Consider the following 26,376-nt stretch of genomic DNA (forward strand, 5'->3'; position numbering starts at 1 on the left):
TACTTGCAGGAATGGCCTGGTGGTTTCCAATGGGGTTCTGAGCTTGGAAACCTCCTGGAGCACAGTTGCTATTATTTAAGCATTATCTGACTTGCAGAGTGTTCACCTGTGTGGCAGTGGTAGGTTGGGGAGCATATGTACTAGGATTTTTAAGTTCTTTCGAGTGGCCAATAATTTCCATGTATCAGATGCTCTGTATTTGTTGAATTTAAATAACCAACGGACAGTTTTGAATTCGAATATGCTGATGCCTATGGGGTCTCATATAGACTTATGTCATGTGCTGAATGAGCCCATTTGGGTTGTCCTGCCTGCTGTTGGCCTAGTCACAGATCTGTGATGTGGTCACAAGTGCTGATCTGGAAGTGGCTGGGCAGTGCTATAGAACTGTCTGAGTCCTTCCCAACTGGGGAAAGAAACACTAACTCGAGAGCCTAAAAAACGTGGCATTCAGTTTGGTTTCTTGCTGTCTTTAGCAGTCTTTTAGCACTTTGTCTCTGTCTCCCTATCTGTACATGGAGATAGTAGTTACTGTGAGACAATGAGTGTTCAAGATGGTTCGATCCTTGGGTGGAAGGCACCCTCAGAGCTGACTATCCAATGTCACTGCTCACAAATTCTCTGGGAGTGGCCTCTTTGCACTATTATCGCTGTTACCCAAGAGGAAATGCCTCTTCTCGGTTAGGACTTACTGGATATGAAATACTTCAATAGGTTACTTTGCACTGGTATTTATAAAAGGCTACATATATCTGGAGAGTTGCCAAATAGTATTTGTATGGTAATGCTCTCTTAAAAACTTATATATTTAGTAATAAGAAACTCAGAAAATCCTCGAATACTACCAAATACTAATACTTAGAGTCTGCCAAATTGCTCACAGTGCTTAATATAACTATAGAATTTAGATGTTCAAGCTTTCTAATAACAATCATCAGGGATTTAATGTTACCTCAAGTCTTATTTAAGGTTCAGAAAATATGGTGATTCCCCTTCATATACATGGAGAACCAAAACAATTCCTTCAGATAATATCCTATCTTAATTAAAACAACTAGCAATGACCTTCGTACTGAGAGAGCATCAACCTTCAGTTTCCAATGTGAATGAAGCTTAAGTCTAAGAAAGGACTTGGAAATATTTTCTGGGAGAAAAAAGATTATTTTTAGGAAAATCTGGGAAATATAGCCTTTCTTAGAAAGGTCAGGTAACTATGACAGGGTTTGCTATGCTTTTCTAATAATCACCTGACTTAAGATAGCCTTTTGGTGTGATACAAAGTGCTAAATAACCAGTTTGATGGAATTTACAGGTCCCTGTGGTTGTTTTTAGAATCATGTGAAGAGTTTGGAATTTAATTGCAGAATATCGACCCGGATTCCCAAATTGCTGAGATGTGTGATACCATTTGTCCTTATAAGTCCCAGTGTTGACTATGCAAATAAAACTTGTCATATTACATACACGTCAATATTTATATAAAAGGTTGCTTTTTGAGAACCAAACCCTATACAAATGCAACCTTTTACAAGATATTAACAAGGTTGAAATACAAAATTTAGACAACCAGCATTGGAAATGTGTTTTATAGTCTCGAGGAGGAAAGAAACTGAGTTGGTTGGGGAGTGGTCATTTGATGTATGGGTAGACACCTTTAGTCACCGACGAGCCTCTGAGACTATGGTAGTACAGTATAATGAGCAGTGATCAAAATAACTGTAAATCATCGAGAAAAGTCAAAGTGTGTCCAGTACATTCTATTTAAGAAAACCAATAAGACTGGGGCGCCTGGGTGGCGCAGTCGGTTAAGCGTCCGACTTCAGCCAGGTCACGATCTCGCGGTCCGTGAGTTCGAGCCCCGCGTCGGGCTCTGGGCTGATGGCTCAGAGCCTGGAGCCTGTTTCCGATTCTGTGTCTCCCTCTCTCTCTGCCCCTCGCCTGTTCATGCTCTGTCTCTCTCTGTCCCAAAAATAAATAAACGTTGAAAAAAAAAAAAAAAAAAGAAAACCAATAAGAAGCTTCTGGTTAAACAGTGGATTCAATGCTTATATTTATCTCTATTCCATCCCATTAACCTACTCAAATAATAGTTAAATAATAAAAAAGGATATAAGCCCAGAAGGACAAAGACAGGAGAAGAAAATACTGCAGACAAGAGGTATCCATAAAATTTTGGGAGATAGAAAGCAGGTGGATGAGGGGTAACCGTGGGGTTTGCGCTTCGTCTGTTCTGCTAATTTCCATTAGGGGAAAACCAAGAAGAAGCAAGCCAATTGAAGAGCCAGGAATTGAAGACACATGAAAACAGAAGGGTTGATTGAAAGTGTGTGTGGAGGGCACTTACAGCCATATAGCCAGGCAGACATCACTTCTCTACTCTAATAGAAGAACTCCATTTATAGAGGAAAATGGAAAGGAGGGAATTATCAGAGAAATAATAAAGGTTTCCTAGAACTGAAGTTCATGCATTTTCTTTTTTAAAACAATTTTAAATGTTCATTATTTGTTTAGAGAGGGGGGGGGGAGAGAGAGAGAGAGAGAGAGAGAGAGAGAGAGAGAGAGAGAGAGAGAGAGAGAGAGAGAGAGAGAGAGAGAGAATATCCCAACCACGGTTCCCACTGCTAGTACAGAGCCTGACCTGGGGCTCGAGATCATTACCTGAGCAGAAACGAAGAGTCAGATGCTTAACTGACTGAGCCACTCAGGCGCCGCTGCATTTTCTTGATTAAAAGGTTTGACAGAGTGCTCAGCACAATGAAAAAGCAAACACCTGCTCCAAAGCATGTCATGAGATTTCATAAAAATGGGGATAAGTAAAATTCCCTCAATTTCTCTTGAAAGGGGAAATTCTATTTTATAAAAAAATATCTAACATGAGAATAACATCCATTTCTCAGCAGCAACATCAGAAGTTGTGCACAATGCTGTTGAAATGCCAAGAGAAAGTAATTTCCAATCTAGAATTCTCTACCCATCCAAATGATTGATCTAGGGTGAAGATAGAAAAAGAAAATTTTATATGTGCAAGTTCTCACCAAATCTATCTTCCATGATCACTTTTTCAAGAAAGTACCAGAAGATGTGTACCTTCAAAACAAGGGAAGGTGAAACCATGGATGGTGAAGACACGGGGTCTAGGATTCTATATAGAAGGGAGGCAGAAGACTTCCCAGGATGACCCTACACAGAACTCCTGGTTGGTGGCTCTGCATCAGGCCTGGCCGGAGGTTGAGGGGAGACAAGAGGGCTGTCTGTAGGAGTAAAATGCATGGGATAAATTACCCGATATGTCTGACCATAGGAGAGGAGTTGTAGATAATATTTCAGACAATGAGAAAGATGTAAGTGCTCAATACATGGGAAAATAAGCCAGCAAATAAACGAATCAAAACATCTCAAAAAATTAAAAGTGGAGCAAGAACGAAAATGTAATCATAGTGACACAGCTGTGAACAGTATTTGCAGAGTCATAATGAAAACACTAAATACCAATTTAACCAAAAACTGGTGATGTGGATTGGCATGTATTGGGAGCAAGAGAGGTTTCCGAGATTCTACATTAGGAAGATAATTTCTAAAGTGAAATAAACCAGGATGTAGCAGTATAAATATTCCATTGAGCAATACATAGGTAAACAGTAGGAGAAATCGATAAAAGAGTTAAAGATGGTTGCCATGGAGGTGGGGAGAGAGGGAGAAAGTAACTGCTCTATTTTTTTAAATAGGCCTTGTAGTTACTACTTGAATTTGAAAGTTAAGTTCATATAATACTTCTGAAAAAATTTTAAACTAATTTAAAAGGTAGAAGGCAAATAATAAGGTTTTACGTAGCTTTCCATCAAACACAATTATTAGCAACACCTTTGGGGTCTCTCCTCAGGTAGGTAGAAGACCTTATTCCATAACAACATCAGGTACGTATCTACTCCCTTACATGTTTACAAAAAGTGCATAAGTTGTACCAGTTGCTTTGGTTTTTTTATTCCTGTTATGGTTTTTTTCTCCTTCATTAAATTTAATAACACAACATCATTATAGAAAAGCTGAAAAATTGCTTAGTGCCTTTTCAGATTTCATATCAACCAAGAGCAGTTTCTAGGACCATCTTTGCCATTCTTTTGGTTCACAGAAGCTTCCATAAGAGTGAATGATGACAAAGAAAGCTTTGTTAATCAATTAACCCTTCTGCTTTGTAGGGTGGGGAGCACTGTTACTATCACGGAAGCATCCGAGGTGTCAAGGACTCCAGAGCAGCTCTCTCAACCTGCAACGGACTTCAGTATGTGGGATTCTCAATGGGAGGGTGAATTTGCTTTCATCCATTCACCGTTTCCATCTTTTCTTTCACAGATGTTTGTTGTAGTCAATCTTCTGGGCTGGTCCCATGTTCTGTTAACATTTAAAGTTTGCAGGAGATTCAGAGATTAAACAAGTGATTACACAGATTAATATTTAATTGCCATTCTGGTAATTGGAACTGTGAAGGGGAGCATCAGGGACTTACGGGGTGACCAGGAAGGTCCAGGAAGGTTTCCCAGAAGTGTGTGACAGAGGACAAGCAGTCAGGTGGTATTGGTCAGGTGAGGATGGGGGGCCAAAGAGAGAAGTTCATACATCGACTTCAAGGCAGTCTCTAGAAAAACCTCTTTAAACACCTTTTGCATGCAAATAGTAACACTTGATGTAAGGATCTAGTTGTGGCCATGGGGTGGAAAAGGATCTTGAAAATCTTATCTTGCTATACCTCTCAAAATTAAATGCAACAGAGTCATACTGCTTAATGGAAATTCACGATTTGCAGCCATAAGTATACTTCTGTTTTCATCTTCAGAATCAGATGGTTTTATTTATTTATTTTTTTAAAGTTTGTTAAAATGAGAGGGAGAGAGGCAAAGAGAGAGGGAGAGAGAGGTTTCCAAGCAGGCTCCACACTGTCAGCACGGAGCCCCATGCGGGGCCTGATCCCATGAACTGTGAGATCATGACCTGAGCTGAAATCAAGAGTTGGAGGCTCAACTGATCTAGCCACCCAGGCACCCCAGAATCAGATGGTTTTAGATTATTCTAATGCACAAATTACCTATTTTCTTATAGATGATGTTAGATTTGTGTAACAAGAAATTTGTACTAGTTGTACATTGTCTGGAATTATAACTTGACATACTGGAACTGTATGAATAGTCTTGTTCCAGATGAATCGTCTGATCTGTCCATTTTGTTTCAAAAATCAATTATAACATTTATAATATGTATGCTTGTGGGATACACTTTAATACTTCCTGTAGCCCATCTGCTGTCTAGTATAGTGCTGAGACCACAGTGGGATTCCATACAGATACATGAATTAGATTTGGGGCAGTATAAAGACATTTGTCCAGATATACTCTTCATTTTTAAAGATGCAGTATGAAGCTCATTTGCTGTTTCTTGCTGTTTGCCATATTTATTAATTTTCTCCTTGTGTGGTTTCTTGTCTTGTAGTGGTATGTTTGAAGATAATACCTTTGTATATATGATAGAACCACTGGAGCTGATTCATGATGAAGTAAGTCTGTGACCTTAGTTTCCTTATGGTGTTTTATTCTTTTTTTAAAATTTTTTTTTTAACATTTATTTATTTTTGAGAAGAGAGAGACAGAGCATGAGTGGGGGAGGAGAGAGAAAGAGGGAGACACGGAATCTGAAACAGGCTCCAGGCTCTGAGCTGTCAGCACAGAGGCCGACGCGGGGCTTGAACTCACGGACTGCGAGATCATGACCTGAGCCGAAGTCGGACGCTTAACTGACTGAGCCACCCAGGCGCCCCATGGTGTTTTATTCTTTTATCATCTTTGCCTTTGAGCCATAAAGAATATTAAGCGGATGTCAGTGTGCATTTATATGCAACACATTTTTTCAAACGTAGAATGACACCGTGAGTTTTGAAGTTTAAATTGCACATCCCAGGTATGTTGAGAAGCTGGTGCTGGTGTGTTGAATTTAGAATATGCAGATTATGACCTGCTGAATGGGGGAACACAAGCCACCTACTTAGGCTCAGCAGGTGGCTCCCTTAGCATCCGAGCTCCCACTTCAGGAAAGTGAAATCCATGGTTGTTTGGATTGACGATGCTGTTCCAGTACACTCACACAGGGGAAGTACAGTCATGGGATTTATTACATACAGATCCTGGGAATACTGGTGGGGCAGTAAGCCAGAGGCAGGGCAGTCTTCCATCCCAGGCCACGAGTGGGCCAGGGATAGAGAGCAGGATAGCAAGCGCCTATTACTTACGAGGTGGTTGGAGTAGAGGTCCCTAACTTTTAGCAGGATTAATTCCAAGTGGTTATTTTTTTTTTTTATTTTTTATTTTTTTTGAAATTTATTGTTAAATTGGTTCCATACAACACCCACTGCTCATCCCAAAAGGTGCCCTCCTCAATACCCATCACCCACCCTCCCTTCCCTCCCACCCCCCATCAACCCTCAGTTTGTTCTCAGTTTTTAAGAGTCTCTTCTGCTTTGGCTCTCTCTCCCACTCTAACCTCTTTTTTTTTCTTTTTTTTCCCTTCCCCTTCCCCATGGGTTTCTGTTAAGTTTCTCAGGATCCACATAAGAGTGAAAACATATGGTATCTGTCTTTCTCTGTATGGCTTATTTCACTTAACATAACACCCTCCAGTTCCATCCACAGTGCTACAAAAGGCCAGATTTCATTCTTTCTCATTGCCACATAGTACTCCATTGTGTATATAAACCACAGTTTCTTTATCCATTCATCAGTTGATGAACATTTAGGCTCTTTCCATCATTTGGCTATTGTTGGGAGTGCTGCTATAAGCATTGGGGTACAAGTGCCCCTATGCATCAGCACTCCTGTATCCAAGTGGTTATTTTAAAAGGTGCCCTGGGAAAACCAAAGCAGGAACTGAGAGTGGGAATCCTGAACTCAGGTTCTTATCTAAATGTCCAGACTCTGGGTGTGAGCAGGGTTATCAGGCTGTAAAATGCTTAGGCAGCAGCTCAGAAACACAAAAGTTGTTTTTCTCATCAAACAGGTCACACACCAGTAAGGGATGATAAGAGGTGACAAATCTAGGCTTTTGGAAGTGAAGGCAGTTCTTTCCAGTCTATAGAGCAGAGAGGACATTTTGTTTTGTAGTGACCATCTTCTTTTCCTTTAAACTAGCTTTTATTACCACTGCTTCTTTAGATAATTGTATACCCATATACCTAACTTTTATGAGCCTAAGAATCTTCAGTGGGGAAATGTGTAGTTGAACTATGATTATATTAGATAGTATTTAGTTTTCTTTAGAGGGAAGGAAAAAAAATGATGCCTACAGTTATGCACAGGCCAGCAACCTAGATAGGAAACCATGAAGGCATGATGCTAAGTGAAATAAGTCAGAGAAAGACAGATCTTGCTTATATATGGAATCTAAAAATACTGAGCTCAGAAATAGAGAACAGGTTAGTGGTTACCAGAAGCCAGTGGGGGAAATAGGTGAAAGTGGTCAAAAGGTACAAACTTCCAGTTAGAAGATAAATGAATTCTGAGAGATAATGTACAACTTGGTGACCAGAGTACATTTGTATATTTGAAAGCTGCTAAGACATTAGGTATTAAAAGTCCTCATTACAAGGAAAAACATTGTAGTTGTGACATGACAGATGTTAACCACACTCATTGTGAAGATTATTTTGCAATATATACATATAGCAGATCATTACATTGTACACCTTAAAGGTATACAACATTATGTGTCAATTTTATCTTAATAAAATTAGGAAAACAAGAAATCATATACTCTTAAGAGTGTTGCTCACTAATAGAATGTAAACAGATCTGAAATTTGGTCTATATTTGTTAGGTATTGTAGTGAAAGCCAACTACAGGCTGGGCACTATTTTAGGTGCTGGGGATAAAGTGGTGAACAAGACAGACATAGAGCCTGAGGCTCATAGAGCTTCTAGTCTACAGGGGGCAGACAGCTATAAACAGGATAAGTAATTACATATTGTATGTTGGACAGTGGTACGTGCTAAGGAGAAAAAAAAATGAAGCCAAAATATGAAGGTAGAGGTAAACCTTCATATTAACCATCCAGAGAAGAGCGGAATGAGATGGTAGTTTTGAAGGAGGACTTTCAAAAAATTAGGGAGCTGGAAGAACGTTCCAGGAGAACAGCAAATGCCCAGGCCCCGAGGCAGGATTGTTTCTAGCGTGTTGTAGAAACTTTGAGGAACCCCGCTGGTTGGAGAGGGGTGGACAAAGGGGAGAATGGTAGGAGATGAAGACGCTGACAGGCGGCAGTAAGGGGAGTCATAGCAGTGAAGAGAGCTGCTAATGGGAAGATAATATTCTGAGAGTGATTGAGTCAGAATATTGCAATCATTTGATGGGGAGGAGAAAACAGTTTTTTTTCTCTTTAGAGATTTCACATGTAGATAAAATAAGTTTTGAGACAGGTACTGGTCATTTAGACTGTTGATAATCACAATTGAACAAACACGTATTTTCTTTGTCGTGGCGATGTATATAGAAATACCTTGTAAATTTCACATTTGAGACAGAAATGCCATTAAATTTTAAATGTTTAAACCTGTTTTCTTAAACCTTATCGTTTTTCAACTGGTAAATTTAAAAACTACTGGATAACAAAGATACTCTCCCCCCCCCCCCCGATAAAGACATTTTGACTAAGTAAATGTTTTTTCCTTACTGTAGTGGTAGGGAAATAACTTGTATATGGCAAGATTATTTGACTCGGTCAGCCAAAAATTGGCTTTGATTTCTTGCATTGATGAATGGTCCTGTTACCCTAAACAGACCCCCAAAGAACAAAACAAAAAACCCAAAATAACAACTCCCTAAGCCTCAGAGTTTTTGAAAATATAAAATAAGATGATTTTTCTGTGCATCCCTAATAGGTCAATTTTTCAGGTTTGATGAATTCATAAATGTACGTGACTATGTTTAATAAACTGTTGAAAAGGTTTATAAACAAATTGGTATTGTCATAGTATTTCAAGTATTGGTTTTATGTTGTTATACCCATAATCATATTCTTCAGGGGCTGATTGTTGCATGCTTAATGCCTTTTCTCTTTTGCCTTCCTCCTTACTGCCTACCTTCTGTTCAATTAACAATCTGCCCTCGTCTTCACATGGGGAGAGGGAAAAGAACAGTGCTTGAAACTTTTAAATCAGTCAGTTTTTAAAATTGCGCTGCTAATCCAATTGTGAGTTTCATTGCTCTAGATATCATTTCACTTGTTACCAGAATTAAGAATTTACCAAACTGGAATTTAGATTTTTTGATGTTTAGTTTATTATTGGTTTTCATATGCTTTACAATAAATCAAGTACTATGGATGGGATATTTCTAATGAGAATTCATATTATCTCTCAAGTAATGAGCAGCAAAACTCTTAATTATTGTGAGTCTTTTATGTAATCTATTAAGAACACTCTTTTTATAACTTCCTGATTAAAACTAGTACATTGTAGGAAATCTGGAAAGTAAGAGAAGCCAATACTTAACTACATGGTAATTATCCATTATCCCATCCCCAAGAGAGAATTTCTCTTCACCTTTCAGTATACATTCTTCCAGTTTTTCAATGATATGTTCTCATATATGTTTAAAGTAAATGGGATCATTATTCTGTAATATTATTTTAGCTGAATGATGTATCTGTCTGGGCTGCAATATTTTTATTTGTCAAACAAAGGTAAAATATGCGTTATATAGATCTCTTGTGAGGATTAAATCAGGTATTGTGTACCCTAACAGTATCTGGCACATACCAGGCACTCAGTAATGGAAGCTAATAGTAATAATAGTAATGGAAATAAGATGCTTCTAAAAGCATAGTTACTAGGGCAAAGGATATGAATATTTTCAAGGTCGTTGATAGACATTGGTAAATTTCTCTTTGAACTGTGCTCCCAGTTTACTCCTATCAGCAGAGTATGAGAGTGCTTTTTAACTTGCCACCATAATTAACTATGGTTATCATAATTTAAAAACCTTTGCCAACTTGACTGCAAAAATTGGTATGTCTTTTTTTTAATTTGCATTTTGAAGGAGTATTAAAGCATTCATTATATATATATGTATGTATATATTCGTTGAGCATTTGTGTTTCTTTTTTTGTGAGTTTCCTATTCATTGCTTTGAAGAAAGCTGAAGTTGAAAAGTAGCTAATAAAACTATGCTTTTATCTACACTGGAGCAATTGGATGGTGCTCTATTTTATTTAAAATTAAAGTTTCAATAAGACATACTTTTCATTGTCGATAGCTAAAATATTAGCATACAAATGTTCCCATTTTCAGAAAGATATGGTAGAAAGTTCTAACACTGTTCCAAAGAAGCTTGATCACATCTTGCTTTTTAATTGTCTGCCATTGTTTTTGTTTCAGAAAAGCACAGGTCGACCACATATAATCCAGAAAACCTTGGCAGGACAATATTCTAAGCAAATGAAGAATCTCAGTAAGTTCTAATTAAGGTAGCCATTTTATATTGTGTAATAGGAGCCGTGACTTGGTGGAGCTCAGTACACGCAGGCTTAGTGGGAGGTGGAATTGGTCAGTGGCGAGCAATGTGGGTGGGCAGTGGCATTGCCTGCGGCTGGCGTGTACTGAGGCTTGGAGAGTCATTGCTGATGGAAATACCGAAATATGAAGCCCGGGAGTAAAGCTCTGTTAGGAACCAGAGAGTGTGGCTAAATTTAATGGTGATCTGCAATCAGGTGCATCCTTAAATTTCCTTGGCAGTTTACTGCTGTTTAGCCAATTTGTATTATCTCTCTCTTATGCTCTGGTCCTGAGGCATCTTAAGCACGCTGATGTTGACAAAAGCTTCTTTTGGATTATTGGGGTATTTGATATTATTTCTGTATATTAATGCCAAAAGTCTTTGATAGTTTATGCAAAATCTTATGCCATACATTATTTTTAATTCTAAAATGAATTAAGCACAGTGAAATTCTCCCAAATTTTCAGATATTGAGGGTCAGGTGGTTGTAGGTCAAATATGCATATTCTAATGAGTCTTGAACAGCTCATTACATTTTGGGTGATGTTTGGAAGAAAATGATATTTGCATTATAAATTAATTAATTTGTGAATTATAAATGGAATTAGATTTGTGACCATGAGGATGTGAAATGTTTAATGATTGGCATACTTTTTTCACCTTAGTTTATTTTGATTTTGAGATGATGTGTGTTATCAATGTTGCTGTTCCTTCACGTAGTAATTTTATTTTATTTTATTTTATTTTATTTTTTTATCATGATAAGTGTGCTGTTTAATCTCCATAACCTATTTCACCCATTTCCCCCCCAGCCACCTCCCCTCTGGTAACCATCAGTTTGTTCTCTGTAGTTAAGAGTTTTTGGTTTGTCTCTTTCTCTCTTTTTTTTCCTTTGCTTATTTGTTTATTAAATTCCACTTATGCATGAAATCATATGGTAATTGTCTTTGACTGACTTATTTTGCTTAGCATTGTACTTTCTAGCTCCATCCATGTTGTTGCAAATGGCAAGATTTCATTCTTTTTTTGTGGCTGAGGAATATTCTATTGTATATATATATACCACGTCTTCTTCATCCATTCATCTATTGATGGACACTTGGGCAGTTTTCATAGTTTGGCTATTGTAAATAATGTTGCAGTAAATATAGGAGTGCATGTATCCTTTTGTATTAATGGTTTTGTAGTTTTGGGATAAATATCCATAGTGCTATTGCTGGATTGATTGTAGGGTAGTTCTGTTTTTAACTTTTTGAGGAAACTTCATATTGTTTTCCACAATTACTGCACCAGTTTGCATTCCCACCAGTAGTGCAGGAGGGTTCCTTTTTCTCCATATGCTCGTCAACACTTGTTTCTTGTGTTGTTGATTTTTAGCCATTCTGACAAGTGTAAGGTGGTATCTCATTGTAGTTTTGGTTTTCATTTCCCTGATGATGAGTGATATTGAGCATATTTTCATGTGTCTGTTGGCCATCTGTATGTCTTCTTTGGAGAAATGTCTGTTCATATCTTCTGCCCATTTTTAATTGGATTATTGTTTTTTGGGTGTTGTATCAGTTCTTTATATATTTTGGATACTGACCCTTTATTGGATGTTATTTGAAAATATCTTTTCCCATTTGGTAAGTTGTCTTTTAGTTTTGTTGATTTTTTCTTTTGCTGTGCAGAAACATTTAATTTTGATGTAATCCCAATAGTTTATTTTTGCTTTTGTTTCCCATGTCTCAGGAGACATAGCTAGTAAAATGTTGCTATGGCTGATGTCAGAGACGTTACTGTCTGTGCTCTCTTCAAGGATTTTTATTGTTTTAGGCTTCACATTTAGGTTTCTGATCCATTTGAGTTTATTTTTTATGTGGCAAAAGAAAATGGTCCAGTTTCATTCTTCCAACATGTAGCTATTGTTGAAGAGACTGTCTTTTTTCCATTGTATATTCATTCCTCCTTTGTTGAAGACCAATTTACCATATAATTGTGGGTTTATTTCTGGGTGTTCGGTTCTATTCCATTGATCTATGTGTCTGTTTTTGTGCCGGTACCATACTGTTTTAATTACTACTACTTTGTAATATAACTTGAAGTTTAGAATTGTGGTACCTTGAGTTTTGTTTTTCAGTATTGCTTTGGCTATTTGGTGTCTTTTGTGATTCCATATAAATTTTAGATTGGTTGTTTCTAGTGCTGTGAAAAATCCTCTGGTATTTTGATAGGAATTGCATTAAATCTGTAGATTACTTTGGGTAGTGTAGACATTTTAACAATGTTTGTTCTTCCAACCCATGAGCATGGAATGTCTTTGTATCATCTTGGATTTCTTTCATCAGTGTTTTATAGTTTTCAGAGTACAGGTCTTTCACCACTTTGGTTAAGTTTATTCCTAGATGTTTTATTGTTTTTGAGGCAATTGTAAAAAGTATTGTTTTCTTAATTTCACTTTCTTCTACTTCATTATTAGTGTATAGAAATGCAACAGATTCCCGTACATGGATTGCATATCCTACGACTTTGCTGAATTCATTTATCAGGTTTTTGGTGGAGCTGTTAGGGTTTTCTGTATATAGTATCATTTCATCTGCAAATAGTGACAGTTTTACTACTTCCTTACCAATATGGATGCCTTTTATTTCTTTATGTTGTCTACTTGCTGTGGCTAGGACTTCCAGTACTATGTTAAATGAAAGTGGTGAGAGTGGAGGTCCTTGTCTTGTTCCTGACCTTAGGGGAAAAGCTCTGTTTTCCATCATTGATTATGATGTTGGCTGTGGGGTTTTCATTTATGGCCTTTATTATGTGGAGGTATGTTCCTTCTAGACCTACTTTGCAAAGGATTTTTATCATGAATAGATGTTGCAGTTTGTCAAATGCTTTTTCTGCACCTGTTGAAATGATCATATGGTTTTTACTCTTTCTCTTACTGATGTAATGTATCATGTTGATTGTTTTGTGAATATTGAACAGCACTGGCATCCCAGAAAGAAATCTCACTTGAATGTGGTGTATGATTTTTTAAAATCTATTGTCAGATTCAGTCTGCTAATATTTCAGTTCATCAGGGATATTGGCCTGTAGTTCTCTTTTTTTGCGGTGTCTTTATCTAGTTTTGGTATCAGGGTGATACTGGCCTCATAGAATGAATTTGGAAGTTTACCGTCCTTTTCTATTTCTTGAAATAGTTTAAGAAGAGTAGGTATTAACTCTTCTTTAAATGGTAGAATTCATCTGTGAAGCTGCCTGCTCCTGGACTTTTATTTTTGAGGAATTTTTTGATTTCTGATTCAATTTCATTGCTGGTAGTGGGTGTGTTCAAAGTTTTTATTTCTTCCTGCTTTAGTTTTGGTAGCTTTACATAATATTTTAAAAACATACTCCCATTGAACTGTAGTCAAGTATACATTTTGGTATTCTTTTTTCCTTTACACAGGTATGGAAAGCAGTGACCAGTGGCCCTTTTTATCTGAATTGCAGTGGTTGAAAAGGAGAAGAAAGAGAGCAGTGAATGTGAGTGTGGCATTGAATCACGGTCAGGGCCACTTCACTCAGTTAAATTGTGTGCCCAAAATCACATAGTATCTCAGTGTATCTAAAGCAGTTCAAATTTGGGCAACTTCCTCTTACAAACAAAAACAACCAACCAAACTCCTTCTGTGATTTGAGTCTTATGGGCATATCAGCCTTTTCCATTAGTGATATAAACGGATTCCAGTGTCCTATGAACACTGATGGAGTGTATTGTATTAGCTTCCTTTTCAAAGCATGTTCTTACAAAAATTACAGTGTGTTTTTTTCTATTAAAAGTACAGCAGACTTTTTCTCACATGGCTTATAAAACAAATTTGAAACATTTTGATAAACAAAAAGTGTAAGGGGAAGCATTAGATTTTGAAATGTTGGCTAATTATGCTTATTTGTATTTCTTTCAAATTAAAAGTTCTGCTACACCAAAATTTGAAGCTGGATGTGTTTTTCTAAGGATCTATTTGATCATTAGTATCATGACAGTTACTAAATAAGAATCACGTAATTATAATCAACAACAATCATATAGCTCCCATGTATTGATAAATGTATAGGAGCTTTGTCATTGAAATTATGTTCCTAGTCTTTTTCATAATAGATTAGAAAGCTGTAATGATGGGGACTGTTTCGTAATTACATGGTGAATGCTATGTAACCGAGAATTAATTCCACAGCATATAGATTACATGGTAATTTACGAGATAACTTAATGAGTAATTATACTGAAAATTGCACATTTTAGATAATGTTTTGCTGAATGTATTTTTTTGTGAAAAAATTAGAGCACCAGCCATCAGAAACTTAGTTACAGGTTAAATCGTCCTCTCTTTTATGAGCCTTTCTTCATATTATGGTGATTATGGATACAATTTTTGCTTTTTTACTTAGAGACTTTTTTCTTGTTGTTTTGCTTGCTCTTGAAGGTGTGGTTGGTAATAATAAGTTTTATATAGGCTACTGATATTTCATGACAGTCCACCCTTATCAAATGTAAACTGATGAATGACCTTGTACATAAAGAAAAAAGAGTCATCATTATTGATTTCACAGTTATGAAAAAAGAAAGTCCAAATGATGGCTAAAATGCTTAGCACTTGCTTTTAAAATTATCTAGTAATAATCAAAATTTAGAAGAACTTGGAAAATAGTAATTGTCAATGTTTGTTCCTTTGGGAAGTTGTATGGTTAAAGTGTAATATGTTATTATTATAATTTCACTCCATTGAGTTAATGTTTCTTTTGACTATATGTATATATTTTAATTTTTTTTTTGTTTATTTACTTATGTTGAGAGAGCATATGCATGCAAATGGGGGAGGGGCGGAGGAGAAGGGAGAGAGAGAATCCCAAGCAGGCCCCACGCCATCAGCACGGAGCCCGACACAGGGCCTGAACCCACAAACCAATGGATCATGACCTGAACCTAAACCGAGTCAGATGCTTAGCTGACTGAGCCAGCCAGGCTGCCCTTCTCTTAACTATATTGATAGCTGTTCCACGTGTGCTGTGCTATTCTTATTAAATGAATTTTAAGTAGATTTTCTTTGAAGTTTGAAGTAGATATGAATCTTTTTTTGGTCACAGTTTAATGCCAAAAAAATTGAGATTACTTATTTTAGCAGAATTATACTGTGCATTTTTCTCTAGAATATTTTTACATATGAAAATCATATAAAAATAACATGGGCTGTTCTTTGATGAGTATCTTAATGATAATTAAATACAATTCTTCTCTGAATACTTGAATGTTTGCCCACACTTTACAGTCACTTTCTTTGATCCCCTCACCAAGTTTCCTCCACGGTGTTTATAAAGGTTCTTTGGAAATTCAGAGTCAATCTCCAAGTTCAGAGTTAGCATCAGAGATACAGCTGACCACTCTGACCATATATGTTTATTTTCCACAGCCATCTCGTGGTGTGTTTGAAGAAATGAAATATTTGGAACTTATGATTGTTAATGATCACAAAACGGTAAGAATATAAGGAATTAGTGAGTTTTAAACCTGGTAGCTTGCTTAAGAAAGAGTACATTTCACTTTATATTTAAAAATTATTTGTTACTTACTAAGGCCAATATATTTAGATGTTTTATTTCTTTGGAACTATTGAATGGCTTGATTTATTTCATGGTGTTTAGAAATAGTGGGTTTTATAGAATTTTCACAACTCTAAACTTTCCTTTTATTTAGTGATTATAATTAATGAGTTTAACTATCTGTTTGATGTCTTTTACACATCTTCATTTAAAATTTTTATCCTCTACTTTTCGTCATCTATCTATTTGGCCACTACGTTTTTAATTTTATCACGTGTCTTTGTTCTGCTAACATTTTTTTCTTAGAAATTATTATGGCCTGTGACAAAAATAGTTATAGGAGATAAACATGTATAATAAAGGCATATCCAAAGAGACTATCTTTGATGATTTATCTTCTTTAAATTTTAGAAAGATGAATAATATTGTGTTACTTATGTCAAAGTAAAATGTAGGTTAGCGTGTCACCTCAGTAACACTTAAGAGACATGAAAAATGATTATTGCCTCCTTTAGCCCTTCTTGAAAATAGAGTAGAAACTTTCTTAACCTTATTTTTGCTTAATCATGTCCCTTAAAAAGTGGGTTGGCTGAAGCCTACAGCTTTCTAAAGAGTCTAACCAACACTTGATTTATAATGTTTGCTGATATCGGGGGTGTAAATACTCCCATCGTAGCTGATTTCAAGCTACCCAAGTGAGGTCACTAAATGAGGAGCTGGAAAAAGTTGCATCCAGTTGGCTCTCATGAACTGTTGGGAGGGGGCTCCAGAACCCCATGGCCACACTTCCCAGACTGGGTAGGCCAGTTGTAATTTTTGTTGTAATTACATAACTTAGTTAAAAAATTATATAAACTAAAACAAAGAGTACTTGCTTTGATGAAAACTCAGTTACATTCTGGAAAGATGAGAATCTTTAAGAAATACCTGAAAGTCAGGTATGGGTGAAAAACCTGTAAAGGATTACAGCAAAAATTCAGATTGCCTCGCATATATCATTAAGTCCTTTTTAAAAAAAAATTTTTTTAACATTTATTTATTTTTGAAAGACAGAGAGAGACAGGGTACTAGTGGGGGAAGGACAGAGAGATAGAGGGAGGAGACACAGAATCCTAAGCAGGCTCCAGACTCTGTTGTCAGCGCAGAGCCTGATGTGGGGCTCAAACGCATGAACTGTGAGATCATGACCTGAGCTGAAGTCAGATGCTTAACTGACTGAGCCACCTAGGCACCCCAAGTCCTTGTTTTATTTTGAGGAGACCAAATTAGATTAGCAGACTATAGGGTAAAATGACAACATGAAATTCTAATTAGTAGAGGCTACTCAAAAAAGGCCTTGAAAAAACCGTATATTTAAAAATGTGGTGACTTAATTTATTTTTAAACTTTTATTTGAATCTCTACTTTAGCAGACATTTTCCATTAAGTTGCCAAGTACTAGTTCAGTTATGTTAAATATTATTCAGTGGAATACCTCTTCATTTTATGTGCAGATTTATTTTATTTGCCAGTAGCTTTTTTATATATTGCTTGCTATATGTTAGAAGCAGTAGAATTTATCAGAATTACATACAATTTAGGAGAGGTCTTTTCTGGTGGGAAGGAAAACCAAATGAATTTTAGCTAAAGAACGCTAAAAAAGGAGTTTCAGAAGGACATTAATTTTCTTGAAACCCCAAGATAATTTTTCATCTGAACTATTTTTGTTGATTGGCCCAATGAGTTTTTATCTAGCTACTTCTCAGTCCTTAGCACTGTGGTATGTTGTGAAATTAGGGCTTTAGACACTTAAGCTTTTTCTAATACCCATTATATAAATACTTTTAAAGTAGTGGAAGCAATAATTAAGCTACATGCAATGCCTTTAAATTCACAAAGTACATTCGCATATAGCTGGGAATTAATAGAACAGTTCTCCAACCGATTACTTGTAATTCCACATTTCCTGGTCCACCATACTCTATTGGGAAGGTACATAAAGCTATAAATCAAAGAGTAGATAGCAGTAACTGTATAAATAGAAAAAGAAAAAAAATTTAAATTTATATGCTTTGAATTTATTTTTTAATCCTTTTAAATGGAAGCATGTGAATAATCTTGTCTTTGTCTTATGAATGATACAGTAGCACCCTCCCATTAAAATACCATTTTCATAAATAGAGATTTTCTGCACATTATACCGTATATTCTGTGATAAAGTTAACTTGTTTCCGCTACCAAATTTGTTAATGGTAAACCTTGGTAATTATTTTATTATAATTAAAATTGAGTGAGAACTAGGCATGATATGTTCATTTATCTTTGAAGCTAGAAGAAAAGAACCGTAATTTGCAGTGATAAATTTGGAGGCAATGCACAGTAAGAAATGAAAAAAAAAAGTTTTTAAGTAGTTGTTGAATTTGATTGACACAAAGAAGTAGTAATTCAGAACATGGATCAGAGTACTGAAATTCATGTTTTGAAAGTAAAACTGAAGTAGAATAATTACCATCTATTTTTTTAATATCTGAATATTTGCTCTTGGGTTTTAGAATGATCATCCCTGGAATTACTCATCATACAATCTGTGCTAGATGAAGCAGCACAGTTGTTTTGATAACCGTCATCCTTGGGTTGAAAATCAAGCTTTAATTTTAATTTTTTCAAAAAGCAAATTTCTTAAATGTTGTAATTGTTCAGGAAGGAAAGTAAATTTGGCACTTTAAATGTAAATTATTTTCAGTGATCACAAAATGTGAAAGTCAGTTTTATCATAAATGGAGATTGCACAGTTTCTTTGTATGCAAAATTAGTTCTCATTCATTCGGGGACTAGAAACATTTTGCCTACATTCACATTCAAGCTCACCTCTTTAATTCAGAGTAACCTAATATTGGCTTCCTGAAAAAATGCAGACACCTTACTTTGAACAAGCATCATGTTTTCAGTGGCTTTCAATTAGAAAAGAAAAATCCCTCAATTTTGTAGAAAGCATCTTAGTAGCTGTCTGGTGGAACCTAATTTGTGAGCCAATTATAGCCTTGATAAGGGTCTGCAAACGTTTCTTTGAGCCACTTGGGCTAAATATAAATATGAAAAACCTTACTCTAATAGACAGTTGGTTGAAATATTTTAAAGTGCACAAGAAAATGTCTTGCTTACATTTTTGCCATGTCCTTATGTATAAGTCAAAGAGTGCAGGTGTGTTATAACTCAGACATTTTTTCAATTTAAACTTCAGTTTAAACCCTATTTTAAAACCACCGTATTTATGGGCACCTAACCAATTATGAGTTCTCATCAATAATCATGATTTATCGGGAATATACATAAACTATTTTATAAGAATTGTTAACGGAAAAGATTTAGCTCCTGTCTGAACCCAGAGTAGGCATTGAATTCCATCTGTGTGACCTTGGATAAGTTCTTTGTCCTCTCTGAACCTCATATTTCTAAAAGGGGCTAATAAACGCCACCTCATAGAATCGTGAGGCGCATATATTTGTTGTAGCAGAAACACTTACTGGTCCTGGTAAATCCTAGCTGCTCGGGTAAATGGCACTTCAGGTGAACAAATCCAGTGAGTGCTGCTAGCTGTCATCATTGGTGCTCTCTCAGCAGCCTTGGACGCGGGTCAGCACGCTCTCCTATTTGAAACATTTTCTTCATCCCTCAGCTTCTGTGACACAACAGTCCCCCCCACCTCCCTAGTTATTTCTTTTTAGTCTTGTGTACCTGGCCTCTAGCATTTTGCGAATACCCCTAACTTGGTTTTGGGCTTTCTTTTCTTTCTAGAACTCCCCCAGAGTGCCCACTTCCAGTCTCAACCTTTAACTAGTATCATGACTTTAAACTTGACCCTCTCTACTTTATGCCTCCAGCCTCCTGAATCCATCCTTATGTATCCACTGTCTACTTGCATGCCTACTTCCGTCCTGAATAGGCTCATCTCCAACATTTCTGAATCACAACTCTTGATTCCTTGGTCCTAATCTTCTCTTCTCCTAGTCTTTCTCATTATTTTAAATGGCACCACTATTCCCCCAGCTATCCAAGTTCAAAACGTAGGAGTCATCTTTTATTTTCTTCTTTCCTCACCTCCCACATCGTATACATCGGCAAGTCGTGGGACCCCTGCCTTCAGAGTGTGCCCACTTACTTCTCTGTCCAGATACCCAGCCTTCCTTATCACTTACCTGGACCATTGCAGTAGTTTCCCGGCAGGTCCCTCTCCTTGCATGCTGGACCCTCTCTAATTCATTTACCCCACAGTGGGCAGAGTGGGCTTTCTAAAAAGGAAAATAGAGACATGGAAATTACAAACATGAAATAAGTGAAAAACATCACATTTTGATAGACTTCCAAAAAAGACCTCATTTTGTTAAATTTTTTTAACTTGCATGTCATATTTTTCCAGATAATTATATTATAAAAAGAAGTCTACAAAATGGACAAATTAATGTTCAGAAGAAAATAAAGTGAATTGTAATAGGTGCCTTAGAATAGGTGTCAGCTAATATCTTTCCTTTCTTTTTTGTGCTTCTTCACGTTGAGACTTTTTAACATTTTCATCACCCCAAAGGGACTTAGTGTTGAGACTTTTGCTTTTAGCGTAAAAAATGTCTTTGACATTTTTTAGTCTGTAGAATTTGCTGGACAACTTAAAATCCTTAGCTATTTACAGCAGCTTCTTTATGCTAGGTTTGAAAACCCTGTTAAAGTACCTTAAATTTTTTCAATCAATACGATGTTTTATGGCCCAGTTATATGCACAGATTGATGTTCACTACCAGTAAAGAACACATAAAGATAGTTCAGGTCAGATTGGAATGCACAGTGGCAGCAGTAACATAGAGCCTAAGTCTGTTCTGAGTCCAAGTCCATTCAGGTTGGCGTAACAAAATACCACAGCCTGGGTGGCTTATGAATAACAGAAATTAATTTCTCACTGTTCCAGGGGCCAAGGAGCCCAAGACTGTGGTGCCAGCACGGTTGTGTTCTGGTGAGGGCCTGCTTCCCGCTTCATAGCCAGCACCTTACTCGGTCCCCATTTCTTCTAGTAGAAGGGGCAAGGGAACTCTCTGGAGCTTCCTTTATGAGGCACTACTCCCACTTATTAGGATTCCACCTCATGACCAAAGCATCTCCCCCAAGCCCCGCCTCCTCAGACCATCATTTTGGGAGTTAGGATTTCAACATATGAATTCGGGGGAATACAAACATTCACACTATGGCAAGTGTTATAAATGTAAATGGTTATAAATAAACGAATGCTACCAAACCAATAGGACGGTACTAATTTATGGCACATTTTTCATGGGTTGTCACGTATAAGATATGATAAAAAATAAATATCAGGTATCTAAGCATGAAGACCTAGATTCTTTGTTTAAAAAAAACATAGTACTACGGGTAGAGAGAATGAAATGAAGGGAGCCTGACAAATTTATAGTGTGAAAAGTGGGCAAAGGAGAAGAAAAAAGGAATATCATGGGTTTCCAACATAGAAACATTTTTAATAGTTGTGAAAGACATGTTATTTTAGTAATTGTGGTTAAAGACAGATTTTAAGATTTATGGCGCAAATCTGATTCAGTAGTTTTGAGTCTGTTTTCTTTTCTCCTCGGTAGAGGGCGTGATCCCCCTGCGTAGATGTCAGTTTTCCAATGCCCTCTCAAAGACCTGCTGCGCAGTATTTGCTAAAACTGTAGCCCTCCAGATGTTGTTGTGGAATTATTCTGTTAATTGACTTTTGTTTATTTTCTCAAATAGTCATAAATAACCATAAACATTCTTGAAAGCTTCCTGTGGAGGAGGCATTCTTCTGAAAGAATATACTGAAATGTATGAAAAAATGCATTCCATATCATGGGCAGTATCTAAAATGCTGCCGAGGAAATTTTCTTGGTGTGTGTATGGTCTGGAGTTTAAAGTGAGAAGGGTGTCGTATTGGGCCTAAATTTCTTGGCTAAGCTCTTTGTAAACTGGTAAAGGTGCTTTCAGTGAAAACAAAAAGGTTGCATTTGTAGACATTAAGACTGAATTAACAACTTACTTCTCAGGTGTAAAGCCTCTCACACAGGTTTCTTTTTTTTTTTAATTAAAGTATTTTTTTATTATTACTATTTGTAATATAATTTACTGTCAAATTGGCTTACATACAACACCCAGTGCTCATCCCAACAAGTGCCCTCCTCGGTGCCCATCATCCGTTTTCCCTCTCCCCTCCTCCTACCCACCCCCAACCCCTCCCCCATCCACCCTCAATTTGTTTTCTGTTTGCACAGATTTCTACAGGCGCTCTGCTTACCTGGAACTGGTAAGGTGTTTTAGATAGAGTGTTGCTGCTTAACAGAGAAATAAAATAGAACACCACCATATCCAACATGGCACAAGCTGAACTGTGTATTTTTGATCCCCATTTGTACTATTGCTGTGAGATTTCTGCTTTTACTGTATTTTGAAATTTACCATGAAATTATGATTTAGCAGTGACTGGTTTATCCTTTCCCCCCCCCAGTATAAGAAGTATCGCTCTTCTCACGCACACACCAATAACTTTGCAAAGTCTGTGGTCAACCTTGTGGATTCTGTAAGTATCCTGATTTTCTTGAACCTATTTTTCCAAGATGGAATGGTTTATATTTCTACCTGTTTACTAGTTATTTGAATTCTTTCTTGGGCAAAAGTAAAAATGCCATCCTTAAGCTCATCTGGCTAAGAAGTTATAGGGTGGAAACTTCAAAAGAGTAGTGTCCTCAGAGCTAAGAGGGCTGCTGAGTCATTCTCAGTATCCCAGAGATGCATTAGTGCTGCTTATAAGTGATGTCCAGACCTGTTTGTCACCAAGCCTATGAAGGACAAAAACACAAGAGAAAATAAACTACCAAAAGAGTATAAATTATACTTGACAAATGAGACTTTGATGATAATAACCAGTTGAGCTTATTGTCTTAAATATATGGCAAGAGAGCTAGTAGATTGAGGTGGAGTATGTTTGGAGAATATAGGACATACAGTTTTATTTTGTTTTGTTTTGTTTTGTTTTGTTTTGTTTTGTTTTGTTTTTAACTAACATTTACTTTCTTAGTAGTGAATGCTTCAGATTTTATTTCTAGATGACAACGTTAAGTGCAGTCCCCAAATGAAACTAATTTGAAACAGTAAAATCTGTATCTTCTTACAAAGACTTCTAACTCTATAAAATCGTTCATATCAATATTTTTCCCTCTCATTTTGTAAGTTACAGAGAATAATGGTTAAGGTTTTCTTCCTTGTTCCTGCTTTAGCTCGAATTCCATAGATGTGAACATTATTTGCTGTGTTCCAATAACTAGTTCTATTTGCCATAGCCATAGGCTAAATATAGCATACTGCCTTGTGTTCGAATGTAAAGTGCTCTTTTGTTCAGTTAAATATATTTTTATCTTATATTTATTATGTGTCCCCTCTTACCTGGGAAAAGAAGACTTTTTATGAGTTGCCAACTATATAAATGATACTTGTTTTCTCCAAAGAACTGCCTCCTTTTCTGCCTTTGAAACAGTCCCCGAACCTTCAATGTTGTAAATACTCATAACATATGACACCTGCAGGGACAGCTAGGTAAAGGCATAATACAGGTGGATGAGCATAGTGGGTCATACAGAGTTAGGACTGAAATTCTGAAAGCCAGTTTACACGTGGGTTATTAATTTTCCGTAATTTCAGCTTTTGTCAGCCGCATTCTCTGACAAAAACTATAAGTTAATATGGAAAAGAGAGTATCGGGCACACCTTCTTCGCTGCCAAAGTTGTTGACTTGGTAGCATCTTTGTGTTGGTCATTCTACCATGATTGAATGGAATCACATCTTGCAAAGTGCAGTTTTTGTTTTGGGCTCTCCTATAAGCTGACCAGCTCTAACTTGCTTGTCGTAAAATCATTTTAGCTTCGGGTTGAGTCAGGCACGATGATATTTTCTTTCTTCGGTGGGTTCAAAGACATCCATTATTTTCTTAATTAGCTTGAAAATAGGACAAAGTGACAGCAGTCTTTGAAGTCGCTTAATTGTGTGAATTGTTTAGCTACTGGGCCAGAACCGGAGAAAGAGAGCCGAAAGATACAATTTAAATGTTGTGAATGATGCCACCCCGTGGCGAGGGTGAGGTGGGTGATACGCATCTGCTTTTCCCTGTTGTGGCCCAGATCCACGACTCCCGCTGGCTGTTATTCTAGGTGTCATGGGCATTGCCAAGGGCAAGCCAGCCATGTTGCTGGTGCTTGTCCAAGGATTTACCAGACTATTCCAATCCTGCAGGACTCGCTGGTCACACTGCGCTTACCCGGAGCCAGTATGTCAGGCTCCTACGTGTCACCTCCTGTGAGGTTTGGAAAGGTGATTTTACTCCACCCTGTTTAGAATTTATGTCCAGACTTTCGAATCTTGACATCCCTACTGTCCATCCCCCAGTAAGATGCCTGGCCACTAAATGTGCTCATTTGGGATTGAAATAGTCTAGTAGGAGAGAGGCTGAATTGTGTGATTGTGATTTCTTTTTTTAATTTTTGCTCTTGGAAATGAGAAAGGAAAGAAGATTCTTTATGATGAGCTAATTGTGACCTCATGTTCTCCTCTCACCTCCCCTCCTGTCCTTCCACTGACTCTGAATCACTGATTGTGCATGTTTGACCCAGTGTTTTCCTCCTGCACCTGTCCTGTTGTATACCCTCAGATTTACAAGGAGCAGCTTAACACCAGGGTTGTCCTGGTGGCTGTAGAGACCTGGACTGAGAAGGATCATATTGAGATCACCACCAACCCTGTGCAGATGCTCCATGAGTTCTCCAAATACCGGCAGCGCATTAAACAGCATGCTGATGCTGTGCACCTTATCTCGTATGTACCTGTGGTCTTCGGGTTGACATTTATCTTGATCCCTTTATTGGACCATCTAAGTTATACCTAAGTGTATGGATCCTGAATTGATTTCTTTCTCTGGTTATATACGTAGCAGGGAGGTAAGCCTTCTGGTGCTGGGAAGGTGGTTCCATGGTCATAAGATTTACCTTCAGAGCATGATCTTACTTTCACACTTTACATCTTGCAGGTGAACTCATGATTCAAGGTGGCTGCTGGTGCACCAGCCTTTATTACAGGCACCAGGAGTACGGGGAGGGAAGAGTGCAAGAGAGCACTCCTTCCAGCTGAGTTAGCTCCATTAAAGTGGATTTCCTGAAAGCTTGCACATATCAATTTTTACCAGTAAATCATTTGCTAGCCCTTTGTCATAGCCACACCTAGCTGCAAGAGAGACTAGGAAATATAGTCTTTTGAGGTGAACCATTGAATAAAATTGAGATTTTATCCTTAAGGAAAAGGATTGCCATACTTTCTTTTAATATAATAAGAGTTTTCCTTGTTCATTCATTACAAAGCTGTTTTCAGACCATCCTCTAAGACCAACCAAATTCCTCCTTCCTTGCCTCTCACCTTAGCTCTTTACTCGTTTCTCTCAGTCCATCATCAGCAACTTTTTTTTTAATTTTTTTTTAATGTTTGTTTATTTTTGAGACAGAGACAGATTGAGCATGAACGGGGGAGGGTCAGAGAGAGAGGGAGACACAGAATCCGAAGCAGGCTCCAGGCTCTGAGCTGTCAGCACAGAGCCTGACGTGGGGCCGCAACTCACGAACCGTGAGATCATGACCTGAGCCGAAGTCGGAGACTCAGCCGACTGAGCCACCCAGGTGCCCCCCAGCAACTTCTAATAATTTATAAATTTATAATAATCAGCCAGTGCTTCGTAGGTGCTCAGTTAATGTTTGTTCTACGGAGATTGCTTAACATAACATAAATCTAAAGGTATTTAGAATGTAGTTTTTGATTTCCTGAGGGAAGTTGAATTTGGGGTATTCAGTGTAGAGTGAGTAGACATGTTTTGGGACATGATGGTCCCATATATGATGGCCACCACATTGGCTTCCTGATTGCCCTTTCTTTTTCTGTAGGCGTGTGACATTCCACTATAAGAGAAGCAGTCTGAGTTACTTTGGAGGTGTCTGTTCTCGCACAAGGGGCGTTGGCGTGAATGAGGTAAATTTGATCAATTTTCTTAAAGTAGAGCTTTATCTTTGCACCTGATCTCTTTCTTCCCTGTGGCCTAGTTTACATCCCTCTTGGGCTTGTTTAAAATGACAGTGACACCGGGAATAAGGTATAAGTGATTTCTATTAGTAAATAGAACCCAAAGTGGTCTTTGGTGTTAAAAAAGAGGTATTGCTTCATTTCATAATGATAGTATTTCATATTTATCAGGCAAACGCATGCCAA

General features: G+C 37.2%; 1 protein-coding gene across 3 annotated transcripts in view; it reads left to right on the forward strand.

The window, feature by feature from the left end:
* Positions 1-26,376, forward strand: part of ADAM23 (ADAM metallopeptidase domain 23) — a 189,277-nt gene that overhangs the window by 99,717 nt on the left and 63,184 nt on the right. For all 3 annotated transcript variants that reach the window (XM_043577617.1, XM_043577619.1, XM_043577618.1), the window contains exons 5-12: positions 4,197-4,279; positions 5,482-5,545; positions 10,412-10,484; positions 13,954-14,030; positions 15,956-16,021; positions 22,585-22,656; positions 24,779-24,942; positions 26,055-26,139. In XM_043577617.1, the coding sequence (XP_043433552.1) occupies positions 4,197-4,279; positions 5,482-5,545; positions 10,412-10,484; positions 13,954-14,030; positions 15,956-16,021; positions 22,585-22,656; positions 24,779-24,942; positions 26,055-26,139 (684 nt within the window). The remainder of the gene's footprint in view (positions 1-4,196; positions 4,280-5,481; positions 5,546-10,411; positions 10,485-13,953; positions 14,031-15,955; positions 16,022-22,584; positions 22,657-24,778; positions 24,943-26,054; positions 26,140-26,376) is intronic.

The sequence above is a fragment of the Prionailurus bengalensis genome, chromosome C1, assembly GCF_016509475.1.
Source record: "Prionailurus bengalensis isolate Pbe53 chromosome C1, Fcat_Pben_1.1_paternal_pri, whole genome shotgun sequence".
NCBI lineage: Eukaryota > Metazoa > Chordata > Mammalia > Carnivora > Felidae > Prionailurus > Prionailurus bengalensis.